This window comes from Nomascus leucogenys, chromosome 22a, assembly GCF_006542625.1.
Source record: "Nomascus leucogenys isolate Asia chromosome 22a, Asia_NLE_v1, whole genome shotgun sequence".
In the NCBI taxonomy this organism is placed as follows: Eukaryota; Metazoa; Chordata; class Mammalia; order Primates; family Hylobatidae; genus Nomascus; species Nomascus leucogenys.
Genome location: NC_044402.1, coordinates 89,822,301 through 89,837,033, shown reverse-complemented (window position 1 = coordinate 89,837,033; position 14,733 = coordinate 89,822,301). Strand labels below are relative to the sequence as shown.

At 37.2% G+C, this 14,733-nt stretch overlaps 1 protein-coding gene across 2 annotated transcripts in view; it reads right to left on the bottom strand.

The window, feature by feature from the left end:
- Positions 1-3,229: 3,229 nt before the first annotated feature.
- Positions 3,230-14,733, bottom strand: part of WDR75 (WD repeat domain 75) — a 33,775-nt gene continuing 22,271 nt past the window's right edge. For both annotated transcript variants that reach the window (XM_003253841.4, XM_030803011.1), the window contains exons 12-21: positions 13,517-13,692; positions 12,190-12,347; positions 11,120-11,300; positions 10,195-10,289; positions 9,326-9,421; positions 8,536-8,705; positions 7,909-7,968; positions 4,462-4,608; positions 3,983-4,074; positions 3,230-3,578 (exon numbers count right to left, since the gene is read on the bottom strand). In XM_003253841.4, coding sequence (XP_003253889.2) covers positions 3,374-3,578; positions 3,983-4,074; positions 4,462-4,608; positions 7,909-7,968; positions 8,536-8,705; positions 9,326-9,421; positions 10,195-10,289; positions 11,120-11,300; positions 12,190-12,347; positions 13,517-13,692 — 1,380 coding nt within the window. In that variant the 3' untranslated portion in view covers positions 3,230-3,373. The remainder of the gene's footprint in view (positions 3,579-3,982; positions 4,075-4,461; positions 4,609-7,908; positions 7,969-8,535; positions 8,706-9,325; positions 9,422-10,194; positions 10,290-11,119; positions 11,301-12,189; positions 12,348-13,516; positions 13,693-14,733) is intronic.

Genomic DNA, 14,733 nt, shown 5'->3' with positions numbered 1-14,733 from the left:
ATTGTGTACAGAAAGAAATAAGAAAAAAAGGGAAAAAAAAGAAGAGGCAAAGAAGAAAATATAAACTGAGACTTGAGAGGTCTACTTCAATGGCAGTCTGAGATCCATGGACCTGCTCCTCAGAACAACTGTAATCAGTAAAAGTTACTTTAAAAACCCTAGCCATTTAAAGTCTCCAGAAATTGGCTGGGCGCAGTGGCTGAGGCCTGTAATCCCAGCACTTTGGGAGGCCCAGGTGGGCGGATCACTTGAGGTTAGGAGTTCGACACCAGCCTTGCCAACATGGTGAAACCCCATCTCTACTAAAAACACAAAATTAGCCGGGTGTGGTGGCTGGTGCCTATAGTCCCAGATACTCGGGAGACTGAGGCAGAAGAATCGCTTGAACCTGGGAGGCGGAGGTGGCAGTGAGCTGAGATTGCGCCACTGTACTCCAGCCTGGGCAACAGAGGGAGACTCTGTCTCAAAAATAAATAAATAAAGTCTTCAGAAATTGTTTTAAGGGTATATAGCAAATGAAGAAACATTTATTCAAGAAATTCTAATAAATCTAGGTGGCAAGAACAGTGACACTCAAGTCACAAAGCTCTCCTTCCTCCTCAACTCAGCCAGCATGATAGAAACTCCATTCTGGGCAGCCGTGGCCAAAAAGACAGAGCAGCTTCCTCTCCCCTCAGCTGTGAGCATTTCTCACTGCCTCCAACTCTGTTGCAGAGACTAAATTCCAGGCCAGAGGTTGGAATCTCTCTTCCTTCACCAAGCCCCTACTCACAGAGTGGAGCCTCTACTCCAAGGATGGTAGGCTAAGAATACAGGAGCTCTGGTCGCCACTGCCCCGGCTTGCTTGTAGGCTACTGCCTCTGCCCAGTTTGTAAAGCAGAGGTGTCACTCTTGAGAGAACTGGGCCTTTGTGCTTACCCATGGTTCTGGAGCAGTGGCTCAGAGATCTTGCCCAGGGGCAAGAGGCAATCCATAAGAGTACAGTTCTGACATAAGCCTCAAAAACAATGGGGATTTTGGTGTAAGCAATTAAGAGGAGGCTGGTAGCTCCATTAGAACAACAAGCTAAACCATAAACCAGCTAGTTTACCAGAAACAAAGAAAACAAGAGACAGCTAAAATGGGTCCTCTTGGGATCAGAACAAACCTCAAAGACTGGCCTCAAAAACGAACACTGCATTTTGATGGCAGTGAAAATACTCGTGTAATACTATACTGATGGATACATATTATTATATGTTGCATAAACCCATAGAATTACACCAAGACTGAACCCTAATTCAAATTAGACTTTGGGTGATTATGATGAGTTGAGGTAGGTTCTTCGATTGTAACACTCTGCTGCACCAGAGATATTGATAATGGGGTAGGCTATTGCATGCGTTGGGAAAGAGGATATATGGGAAATCTCCGTACTTTCAATTTTCTTGACCTAAAACTACTCTAAAAAAATAGACTTAAAACAACAAAAGCACCCCTGAAAGGGATCTCAATTTTTTTTTTTTTAATTTCCACCTTCCATCCCACCACCAGTGGAAGGGGACTCAATTTAATGGATGACTGTGGGGCAATTTATGTGCCATAATGTAAATAATGTAAAATGCTGCAGCTGATATGTAAGGTCTGGTGGTTCTTCAAAAGGTTAAACATAGTTACCAAATAACCCAGTAATTCCACTCATAGGTATACTCACAAAAGTGAAAATAAAAAGGAATGGAGTACTGATATATCTACAACATGGATGCTAAATGAAAGCAGCCAGTTACAAAAGATCACATACTGTATGAGTCCATTTACATGAAATGTCCAGAATAGGCAAATTTACAGAGATAGGATGTTGTTGTTGCATTGTTGGTGAGGTGAGGGAGGTTGAGGGAAATGGCTAGTTTTGGGGTGATGAAAATGTTCTAAAATTGATTGTGGTGATGGTGTGCAACCCTGAATGTATTAAAACCCACTAAATTATCCTCTTTAAATGCATGAATTGTATGGTTTGTGAGTTACATCTCAAATCTCAATGTAGCTTATTTTTAAAAAATGTAGCCAAGGTCGGAGGATCACTTGAGGCCAAAGAGTTCGAGACCAGCCTGGGTAACATAGCAAGACATCTCTACAAAAAATTTAAAAAACAGCCAGGTGTGGTGGTGAGTGCCTGTAGTCCCAGCTACTTAGGAGTCTGAGGTGGGGGTTGGGGACTTGAAAAAAAAATGTTAAGATTTTACATAAATAGTGATTTAAAAACACTTTGTCTGTTTAGGATGCTACCTACAGACTGGCTTATAAACAGAAACTTATGTCTCAGTTCCAGAAGTCAGAAAGTCTAACAAAAAGGCACCAGATTTGCTGTTTGGTGAGGCCCCACTTAATAATTCACAGATGGTTTTCTTCTTGCTGTATCCCCACGTGTTCAAGGGGCAAAGAAGCTCTCCAGGATCTCTTTTATAACAGCATTTATCCTATTCACAAAGGCTCCAGTCTCATGACCTAATGATCTCCCAAAGGCCCCATCTCCAAATACCACACCGAGGATTAGATTCCAACATTTGAATTTTAGGGGGGCACAACAAACATCTGGTCTACAGCACAAACTAAAAAGCCATTTGCAGCAATTTTTGTGAACACTCATTGAGATGTGCTCTTACAAATGCTTTGTTTTTGTGCTAACTTCTAAATATAAATTTTACAAAAGTACATTAGGGAAGTGGAAAACTCAAAATGCTAGGTGGTTAAGATGTAGCAGCTTCACTGCTTTAACATAAAACAGGGGACCTGGATCATTTTCTACTAGCAACGGGACTTTGGGTCAGATGATCTGAATTCAGAATTTTAGGCAGCCCATATTATTACATAATATCCTCAGTGAGGTTTGTGGAACACCACATAATCAACTCGTCTTCTCTGCGAGAAATAAATACACTAAGAGGAATAAATCAGGACTAAAGAAACCTCACTCCAGCTCAGGTCACATTTGGCCACCAAATGAATTTCAGTGTTAAACTTAAAACAATTATGTCAACAAAGCCTTTTAATTTTCAAAATTTTTTGTATCTCCAAACCGCAGCTAAGGGGACATATGCTGTACAGTTCAAGTCTCAGTTCTGCTGTATCACCTGTGAAGAAAATACCTACTTGTTTTATAAGGCTGATGTGTGATTCAAAATAAAAAAATGAAATGATGTGGTATATCAATGATCCAGTAACTGTAAAGCATGATGCAAATACATGTTCATATTATCAGTTTTTTAAAAAAGCAAAGCTTGTTAATATTTATTATCTTATTTTTAGAACAGAAGTAACATTAAAATAGATGTTTTTGGAATATCAACATACCATCAAAAACACAAAGTCCAAGGATCCTCCCCATCTCCAAGGCCTAAAGGGCAGCTATCCAGCTGTAGTCTATTTTCCTAAATTTTCTCAGTTCTTTTTCTTCAGATTTTGACAACTGATGTATAATGTCTTCTCCTAAACCTGTGTTACTTGTATCCTGGACCTTTTCGGTAAAATCATTTTCTTCCTCTGAATCTTCACTTTCTTTTTCTTCTTCCATATCTACATCTTCAGGAATTTCCTTAGCACTTTAACAATAACAGAATAAAATATAAACACTATTAAATGTTTGTAAACAGTAACTTTCTAATTTGACACCTATGTAGAAATATAATCATACAAAGTAAATGAAGAATTTTGTTACTAAGTACACTTTAAAAATTATGGGTTATTTATAAAAGAGCAGGTGAATTTACAAAAATGTAATTTTAAATTATGTACCAAGCCCTTAAAACACACACATAAAAGATCTTTTTTGAAACTTATTTTCAATGTATTTTACTTGACTTAATAATCCTATAGCCTTTAAATCTATTTTAAAGCTTATGAAATAAAAACAAATACAGTGGAAGAATACTCTAAAAAAGGATAAACACAAACGATCCTGTTTCCCAAAAGAGAGTATCTAAACCTGTCTTAAGAACTGCTTTACCTCTTAGTCTCTTTAGACAGCAGCAATGAATTTACAAACATGGAGCACAGGAAAGCAGCAGATGGCAGGACATGGGCTGGAGTGTGAAGAAGCTGGAGTCAAACAGAAAACAGGGTTGCAATTAAAAACCTTATCCTCCACCGCAGTCTGTTCCTACAGTGTCCTCACGGAGTCCCTTTTATTGTAAATGCCAAGAGTGAAACATGAAAAGGCTTTCCCTATACAAAAGCCAAACCAAAGAAAAATACATTTCTACCTTCCTACATTTATGCCAACAACCACCCCATCCCTACCCCCGGTCCAGGACAAAACAATCCCAGATCACAAGGTTAAGTTATTCAGTTTGTTGTTAGTTATTTAGTTTGGGTATTAAAGTTGTACAGCAAACAAATTACAGATTGACTGTGTCAAAACTCCAATTTCAGGTGCTTTAAGTGCATTTAATCTGTTTCACATAGTTTGTTTTCATAATTACTTACCTCATTAATTGCGGGTATGTTTTCTGTTAGGGGTAGTTGTACCAGCTCATTCTCTAAAGTTTCATTTGGTTTTTCATCCTGCTGTTGCCTGTGTTTTCCCAATATGAAATAAAATGGGGTTGTGGGAAGACTTTCTTCTGCTAGCAGCTATAAGGATTTAAGACAAAGAGAAATTATTTCAGAAAAAAGGAAGAACTGTGTTTGACTTAACAGTAAGTACTACAGAATCATAAAAAGTCTGGGATGAAAGGAATTTTACAAATTATCCAGCTAGTATGATTCTCTCATTTCACAGAGAAAGCAGCTGAGGCCTAGCATCCCACTTACGAGAAGAGCTAACAGTGGACACTTAGATGACAGAATAATACATGCATTTACCACTGCTTCTTCACCAAATCCCACAAAAATGACAGCAAAAGGGTTTTCAAAGAGCACATACTCACAATGATAGAAAATGAGGGAAAAGGCCTTAACAATAACATGTTGGAAGCTGGAGAGCAGGCTGAAGGATGGTATTGAACTTAGTAGACCTGAAAAAGCACAATTCTAAGCTGGCTGTAGGGAAAGCCAAGAAGCATCCCAATTCATACTACAGAATCCTGCAAATGCTCAGGAGTTGGTAATAATAGTAACTCTGGATGTGGGGTGAAAATGGGACTAGACAAACCAGATGGGCTGGTGGAAAGTCTATTTAGAAAGCACCCCACAGCTCCTCCTCAGCCCCAGCAGAGGGCTCTACCACTTTAGGCTAGGTATGGATAGCAGTGGTGGTGGTGGTGGTATCTTCATATCTAGGCAGTTGCACTTCATGTAGGGGGTTCTCAGAACACTGACAGGTAGGTCTGAATCCTTTAGGCAAGAACGCATAAGAATTTTGTATGGTTAATTTGACCAGCCTAAGTAAGACCTAAAGATACAGCTGACCTTGGAATAACAAGGGTTTGAATAACACGTCTATGTGGAGTTTCTTCTATTTCTGCCAGACCTGAGATGGCAAGATCAACCCCTTCTCTTCCTTACCTACTCTGTGTGAAGATGAGGATGAAGACCTTTGTGATGATCTATTTCCACTTAACGAATAAATATATTTTTCTCTTCCTTATAATTTTTTTTTTTTTTTGAGATGGAGTCTTGTTCTGTCACCCAGGCTGGAGTACAGTGGTGTGACCCAGGCTCACCGCAACCTCCACCTCCTAGGTTCAAGTGATTCTCCTGCCTCAGCCCCCGAGTAGGTGGGATTACAGGCGTGCACCAACATGCTTGGCTAATGTTTGTATTTTTAGTAGAGATGGGGTTTTGCCATGTTGGCCAGGCTGGTCTCGAACTCCTGACCTCAAGTGATCTACCTGCCTTGGCCTCCCAAAGGGTGGGATTACAGGCAAGAACCACTGTGCCCGGCCTCCTTATGATTTTCTTAACTTTTTTTTTCTCTAGCTTACTTTATTGTAAGAATACAGTATATAATACATATAATACAAATAACTGTTATCAGTAAGGCTTCAGGTTAAGTTTCGGGAAGTCAAAAGTTATATATAGGTTTTCAATCTCTACATTGTTCAAGGGTCAATTGTAATGACATTTGAGATTGTCTCAATAAATTAGCTCAGACAGTGGAAGCCAGGGGATAAGTTCTGCACAGGCAGAGAACTTCCAAGTGGCTTTTTAACCCACTTTCAAATCCAAAGACAGCCAAGAATCATCAGACTCTGATGAAAACCTCTAGATGAAAGGCAGCAACCAAGACAAACCAAAAACAAAAAAAAAAATTTGATGGAAACAGACCATGAAAAAGAAAAAAAGATTTGATGATAAAGATGAGGAAATCTTCCAGAAAACAAACAAAAAATAGGCAAAACAATAAGAATAATAGAGAACCATTCTAGAAAGTCCAGCACTAAATAATAGGAGTTCTAGAAAAAGAATAGAGAAAGAAGTAATTAGCTCCTCCTTAGTTCTCTACTCAAAACTCTCCAAGGGGCCCTATATGTAACTCCGAGAAAAAGTCATAATCTTTTCAATAAGGCCTACCTAGACTTCCCTGTTTAAAATTACAAGCTGTATCCCATGCATGCCATCTTTTCGTCTATCCTCTATCCCACCACAATTCTTACCACCTTCTCTACTCCATATTTTACTTAACACATGTTGTTTACTGTCTCTATCTTCTGGTGGACTGTGAATACCGCGAGTTTAGAGACTTGACTACTTTTCTCACTACTGTATCCCAAGTGTCTACAATGGTCCCTGGCATACAGTAAATAATTAACAAAAAATTATTGAATTAATCCAATGAGTTTTAAAGGAAAATAAACAAGCCAAGTTACAGATAAAGGAACAAGAATAAGAATGGTATTGGACTTCTAGTAATACTGGAAATTATAAAATAATAGGACAATAATGTCAAAGTTCTGAGAGAATGATTTTCAACCTACAACTTTATAATAATCAAGTGAAAGAGAATAAAAACATTTCCAAACATGCAAGGTCTTAAATTGACCTCCAATGCACTAAAAGAATGCTTCACCAAAACAGGGGGGTGACCAAAGAAAGAGAAAAACTACGCCACTAATAGAGGTCAAACAAATCCCCAAAATGATGGTGATTATAGATCCTAGGATGACTACTATGTAGCAGGTTTCCAGAGCAATCAGTCCAGACTGAAGACAGTCAGAAGGCTCTTGGAAATAATCCTTTATGACCTGAAAGAATACTTAACATATCTGAAAACACTGAGAGAAGACTTACACAACTTGAGCAGAATTTGGGGTTGAATTACATGAGAATAGAAAACTAAGCAAATGAAATAAAAAGGCAATCATTAACTCCAGAGAAAATAAAAACTTGGTCACAAAAGGAAAAACAATCTGCCTATTACTACATGGCTTGGCTATGAATTGTGTTAACACAGCTATGACAATGACTACTGAACTAAACAATTTAACATTTACCCATATGGGGAAAATTGGGGGACAAGTAGGGAAAGTGTGTGTTGTGTATATGCAGGGAGTGCTGATGTGAAAAACGGCTAAAAATTCAGCTTCAACAGATCAGAGTTAACAGATAATACCTAAATCTGAAAAACCTATAATTAGAAATACAAACATTTCTTAAGAGATTTCTTAGAGATTCAGAGTTAAATAAAAACTTCAGCTAAAAGATTTGAGAGTGATTGTGGGTAATGGTAGTGGTGTTGGAGAAGTTTTTTCTGAAGAGCCTTGTAAAAATATTTGACTCTTTAAATCAGAAGCATGTATTACTGGTATTATAAATTAAAATAATTTTAAAAGAGCACTAGAACTTTCAAGAGACACATATCAGTTTATAGGTATATGGCTTTTAATTCTTTTTTAGGGCCAAGTGAAATATTTTTCTCATAGCTGACTTCTAAAAGGTAATTGTATCCTTTTAGGGAGGCAATGCATCCTGCTATGAATGGCTAAAACATACCTGTTTGCTTGTTGGTGTGAGTTTTTCTTCTGGAGACTTTGTACTGAATGTCAATAAACTCTGAAAAGAGAATTAATGATGCAAAAGACAAACTGTAGAGTGCAAATCTAAACGAGGTGTTACAGGGTGTTAAAAAATGAGAAGGTCAAATTTTTCATTTTGATATATATATCTGACAATGGAAAAGGAATAAATGATTTAAACCTATTTAATAACCACTATGAGAGTTACAAGATTATGTCTGAGAGATACTTAAGAAATGGTAATGAATAAAAAATATAACTGACAGACCAAACTCAAGCCACCATTTTAAAAATTGCAAATCAAACACTGAAAAAAAAAAAAGAAAAAAGAATCATGCAATTTGAAGTATTTTAGTTGTCTTCTGCTTTTTTGCTGTCACAGAGCTAATGCAAGCAATACCTAAGGAACCTCAAAGGTGTGGGGTAAAACGGTAATACATTTACATTAATAATACTGCTGTGCTGAGCATATTAGATAATTTTTTGGGAAATAATCCTTTAATGAAGCTATTTCACCTAGAAACAAACTCACACCAATAGTCATGGCCTATTAGTCTAAAATTCCATGTACAAAGTGATTGCCTTTTTTGAGGGAGGCAGTTACCTGTGATTTTGTTAGGAAGTAAAACTGGGATCTATTTAGCCACTGGTAAGCTTCTGAGGTGAAGGATTCAGGGACATCTCGTGGAACAAACACTCCCCACTGGACTTCCTCTCTGGAGATACCCTTTTGAATATACAATGGCCTTGGCTCACTAGGTTTAAATACAAACACTAGAGGGAAAAAACAAAAAGACAATAACATTTAGCCTGAAAAGGTTAGTTCTAGCCTCAGACTGGCAGATCACATTAATCCTGGGACTCACCCCATTGAGTAACTGGCCCAAGTCATGACTGTTTTAGGCTTTGATTCAAGAGGTATCTACTGTGTGCCTACTATGGGCCAGGCAGGTTAGGAATGAGGGCTATGAGGATAAAAAAGAGAAACAATTCCTGCTCCAGAGGCCAGGGCCTACTGCAGAAGACAGAAACCAAAATGTTATTACAGTAGTATTTTGTCTGTAAGTACTAGAAATGAGGTATGTAGAAACTGCTTCAAGAACATAGAGGATGACCAATTAAAGCTTCTCGGGGCAGTTGGAAATATGTCAAAGTGGTGAAATCTCTTGAATTTTAAAGACTGAGTACGAATTGGCTTGTGGAAAAATAAGAAACATATTGGAGCTCTCCTAGAACTAAGTATGGACGCACACAAGTTGGAGCAAAGAAGGGCCGTGCCTCAAGCAAAATGGCTTCCAATTAACATCTGATTTGAAGGCCAGTTTGACTCAAATTATATTAAGAAAACATAGGTCATAGATGTTCTCTTACTACAAAGTGTGGTTTGTACTTACAGTCTGAACCCACTGAAGACTGAGAGATTGCAGCAATATTCTCTGAATTAGGATCAGGTTCCATAACTCTAACATTTAATTTTGCATTCCACTCCACTGAGGGGAAAAAAAAAGTGATTCACTTCTAAGGAAAGATTTACCAAAAGCTTTAAAAAACTTCTCTTATTCTTAGGAAGAGGAATCTTATGCTTCCAACTAACACACATGGAGACACACCGAAATGGTCTGTAGAAGGCTGCACCAAAGTGACAGGCCAAAAGAAAAACATAGTGGAACTGTAGCACTCCTTGTACAAACTATGAAAAGATTATTATTTCATTGAAATTTATGTCTAGCGTTTTTCTGATGCTGCTAAATGCAGACAGTATGTTAACCAGAGTTAACTGTAAAGAATACTGAAAAAAGTTACCATACACATTCATTAATAAGCAACTACCATGCCTTCCAAACATACACTCAGATGGGTAAAATGCCACTAAGTTCACATTTGTTAGGACTGTGATAGACTACATTTGAATTTAAGCTGTCAGGGATCATGCAGATTAGTAAGCATTAAAAATGAGCAGAAAACATTATTCAAATTGTTATGAGGATGGGGAATATGGAGGGCATCAGAAAGTCACACACACTGAAAACAGTAGAAAAAGGTAAGGATAATGGAAGCTGACTTATCAACAATTATGCAGTTAATAAATAATGTCTATTACAGGCCCAGTATTCCAAATTTTGGTGGTATCATATGTCACATAAAAAACTGACTATTCCAAGTACAGACCTGATGATATGATCCCTAAGTCCTTAAATGCCAAAGTTTAATGTCAACTCCCTATGCGCTTTGCCAGATCACCTTAGAGTAAAAAATATCTTACATGCACAGCTCAGCAGATTCCAACAGCAAAGAATGCCATTTTCAGTAGCACCAAGTAGATACTTTGAACATGTCAATCTCCCAAAGCAAAGATGCCTAGATTAAAACCACAAGGAAGTTATCAACAGTCAGTTCTAGCAAATTCAGTTACAAAGAACTGCAGGCTTCCAGTGACTGTATTAGTTCTATGTAATGCAGATTTTTATATAGACACATATGTTTTTGTTTATAATTATCCTGAAGAAAAAAGTGTCTAAGGAGTACAAAAGGAAGGGTTTATTTAGCTATTTCTTTAGGAAAACAGATCGGATGACCAATTCTTTAACACACTGTGCAGTATACCAATTAACATGTAACAGAGAAGATACATGAAATGTATAGTCATCTGACAAAAATCCTATTTACCGACAAGAAGAAAACTTGCAATTTCAATTGTGAAGAAAGTTTTACAAAGTAAATTCAGAATCAGACATGCTGGGAATTAGAGACGATCTCATTGGGCATCTGATTCTGTCCTCAGGCCCAACTACCTGAAGCAGGACCTGAAAATGCTGCTGCTACTTTCCCCTGCGCCTCTCGGAAACAATGAGGTTGGCGCATAGCACGGTTTTTATGGGAATACACAGAAAATAAGAAGGTTTGGATCCCCTGAGGCTTATGTATAGCTTCTGTTACCATTCAGCACATCCATGAAAGTATTCTAAAGAAAAAATATGTAGGCCAAGAGTTAAATGTTAACCTGAATTTCAGAAATGTTGGCACAGTTTGTGGACTCAGAATTTTTGGCTTTCCAGCATTCTGATTAGCTGCTTGCCCCACTGACCTTTAGGCTACTTTTGGAGAGGGCATAAATGACTACTAGAGTTTTAAGATTTGTTTAAATAAGTTAAAAAATAGTACTACATACTTCCCAAAGATCTACCTACCTTATTTTCCCAGCTCGTTGGCAAAATGTACATTTAAGTTCCCATGTTACAGAATCCCATATTGTGACTATTTCCTCAAAACCAACTGCTAGTAAAGAACCATCTTCGGAGAAACAACAGTTAGTTGCTTGATACTTATGATAACTACCAACAAAATCACAGGTCCAGCCAACAGCTTTTTCTGTGGAAATATAAGCCATAATGTTCAGAAGTTGTGTAAATGCTAGAGAATGCTACAGTAGTTCCCCATAGTTTCCCATTATCTGAGGGTTCACTTTCTGTGGTTTCAGTTCCCAGGGGTCAACTGAGGTCTGAAAATAGCTGCGTATAGTAAAAAAAGATGTTTTGAAAGAGAGAGAAAGGCAGAGACAGAGCATGCACATATTCACTTAACTTTTATTACAGTATATTATTGTAATTATTCTATTATTAGTTATTAACCTCTTACTGTGCCTAATTTACAAATTAAACTTTATCTCAGGTATGCATGTATAGGAAAAAAACAGTATATATAGGGTTTGGTACTATCTGCGGTTTAAGCCATCAACTGGGGCGGGGGGGTCTTGGAATATATCCCCCACTGTTAAAGGGAGACTGCTAAACGAGGGACATTATAAGCAGTAGGGATTAAGAAACAAAGACACACATACAAATAACAAATAAAATAAAAAAGAAACAAAGACACAAAACAAGAAAACCTGTTCCCCACAACTTCTTTAAGTCAGAATTGCTACAAAATACTGACTGTTCTGAAATTTATGCCCTCTCCTGGAGACCTTGACCTCCCTCTAGTGGAGGAGTGAAAGGACTCTTGGTAAAAGCCCCCTTTACTTTACCCTAAAAAAACAGAATAATCAGCACATGATTAATCAAGAATGCCATTTAAAAGGAACAGATTTGAGGAAAAAGGCATGTAAAATGTAATCTCTTAAATCTATTAAAATTAAGCAATATCCTGTAGAATTCAATAAAGTAGAAAATGTCCTCCCAGGATGGATACAAGTCATGAGAAAAAGAAATTAATTCCTAAAATTGCGCACACTTTAAACATAACATATTTAATAACTTACTGTATATATCAGAGTCATCTGTTAATATCCACACTTTGAAGTAACCATCTTTGCTAGCTGTAACCAAGGTGGGCTGTTCAGATTTTTCTGCATTACAGAAACAGAGAGCTGTAATGCAGTCTTCGTGTGGCATGTTAATTTTAGTGTTAAGAATAAACCTAGCGGGAAGCAAACCACAAATTTATTCTTGTATGAGGACAAAGTGATGTATATAAGAATTTCTGACATGCTGTACATTTTACAATAGCATCTTGAACAACAGGCAACTGATAATCACATAGAATGACAAACAATTGAGTGCTCTACCTCTAACGGCCAGAGGATGCAAAGAGTTCTAATATATCACCTTTGCCCTTGTGTGACATTAGAGAACGTTATGTGTAGTAGTCAACCCACTACTACATTGGTACAAAATAAGGATAAAACAGGTCACCAATCAATGATACTCAAAAGCCTACTGTATCAAACTCTGCAGGAAACTTGTATAGAACCCAGATTCCTGCCTACTTTTGAAAATAAAAAATGGAATGGCCGTGAAACGCCCCACTTGGGGCAAGGAAAAATAGACAGGAAACTACTTAGTCAAACTGGCTGGTCATTATTTACTATTTTTAGTCACCTAAATGACTTCTTAAAGCTTGTTTCGAGCTTAGAGGGCAACGCTGTGAATGAAAGACAACTAGGACTGTGTTCTTAAAAGAACATCAAGGCAGCATAGGGTTGTGATTTTATAAAAGCACAAGTTATAACAACAGTGACTAGGGACAACCACTTATCTCTCTGGGCCTGTTTCTTCACCTATAAAATATAGACAACAGGCTTATCTTACAGTGTTCTTTTGAAGAGTAAGATAATGGGTACAAAGCTCTAAGCCAAGTTCTTGGCACAGAGCAAAGATCTGATATGTGGTTATTATAGCCACAGTATGAGAGTGGATTCCTTATCTAATCACAACATCCATGCTACACTATACTATGCTACACTTCTACCTACACTCCCTCTTTTCAAAAGGCAGTATGCTGTTAACGGAAGAGCAAGGGAACATTTGGATTCTAATCCTGGATTTGCCTAGAATTTGGTATTATGCCCTTGAGGAGGTGTCACTTTTCCATGTTTCTTTCTTCATTATGAGATGACATTATGACTTAGAGGACATCAATGCCTTCTCAGAGCAGAAAGCTTAAAGGTTTTATTAGAATAAAACCTCTCCCATATCTCTAAATCTAAACCTTGTCAAGATGAAACATCTTAAAGACAATTGAAACTGTAAAATGGGAAGTGAAATATTTTATACTTTGAAATTAAGTGGCTACACAGATAGTATTACCCTTGTGTTTTCTTATTATACATCCACAGTTTCATTTGCAATTCAAGCTCAGTTTCCTTTTCTTGCCGCTGTTCCACTGTTGCAAGCCAGTTACCAAAGCAGCCAAACGCAGCCTTTGTTAGTTCAATTTGGATCAGACCATAATCATTAATATATTCTTGCTGTATAATATCTAACTGATGAGTAAAAAAAACCAAAATGTTTATTAACATGAATACACAAATGTTACAGCATTCAAGAAATGATAATTAACTACATCCAAGACAACTTCCGTACTCTATAGTAATAGATTTTTAAATAAAGGTAAAAATGAACTAATTGTTACTATGGACACCAAAATTGCCATTAAAAAAGGGAACACATTATATAGTATCGATTTGGTGGTAATTATTCTTCAATGACCTTGAATATTAGAGATTACTAACACCCACTATATGATACAACACAACCGTTAATTTATAGTAGTGCTTTCTTTTGTTTCTAAGAACAAACAGCTTTACATCATCTCAAGGCTAGATTCTCCATCACTAGAAACAAGCAGAACAGAAATAAACCTACAATCTTTAAGAAATGAAAAAAGATAGCCAATGTAAGTAGGCCAGCATTTATTTATGGTTGTTTTAAAAAAAATCCCATTTCCTTGCCTATACTAATAAAATGCCTACTATTAAGTGTACTAAATGCTTACAATTCACAGGCATTATACTTGAGATAAACATAAAAAGATTAATATGCTTCCTTTTTTTAAGGGGCCTAAAGGCCACGGTGAAAAAGAGCTAGTGTCACAGTTGCTATGACAGATCTGTAAAGAGTACTGTGGCGCACAAGAAAAGTGGGATATCTGGATCAGACTTATCAGGATTGGAAGAAGTGTTCCTCTCTAATCTACACTGAAAATTTTATCTTCAATATGTGAATATGATAGTGTCACCATGAAGCAAATACAAATTTGTATTGTCAATCTACCTATTTTTGTTTCTTTATCCTTGTGACTCAAAAGCACAGATGTATGGGATAGCTAATAGGAGGGCATTCTGAAACAAAAGACAGAGACAGCATGTACAGGAGTGCCAACTGGCTTACATGTAATCTGCAACTGTGGCCTCAATGGAATTAGGCTCTGAACAACTGAACTAAGTAACCACGGATAATACTATGTTCAAGAAAACATATGCACAGGATCTTGTTTTAAAAGTTACTAAACAAATTGCTTGACT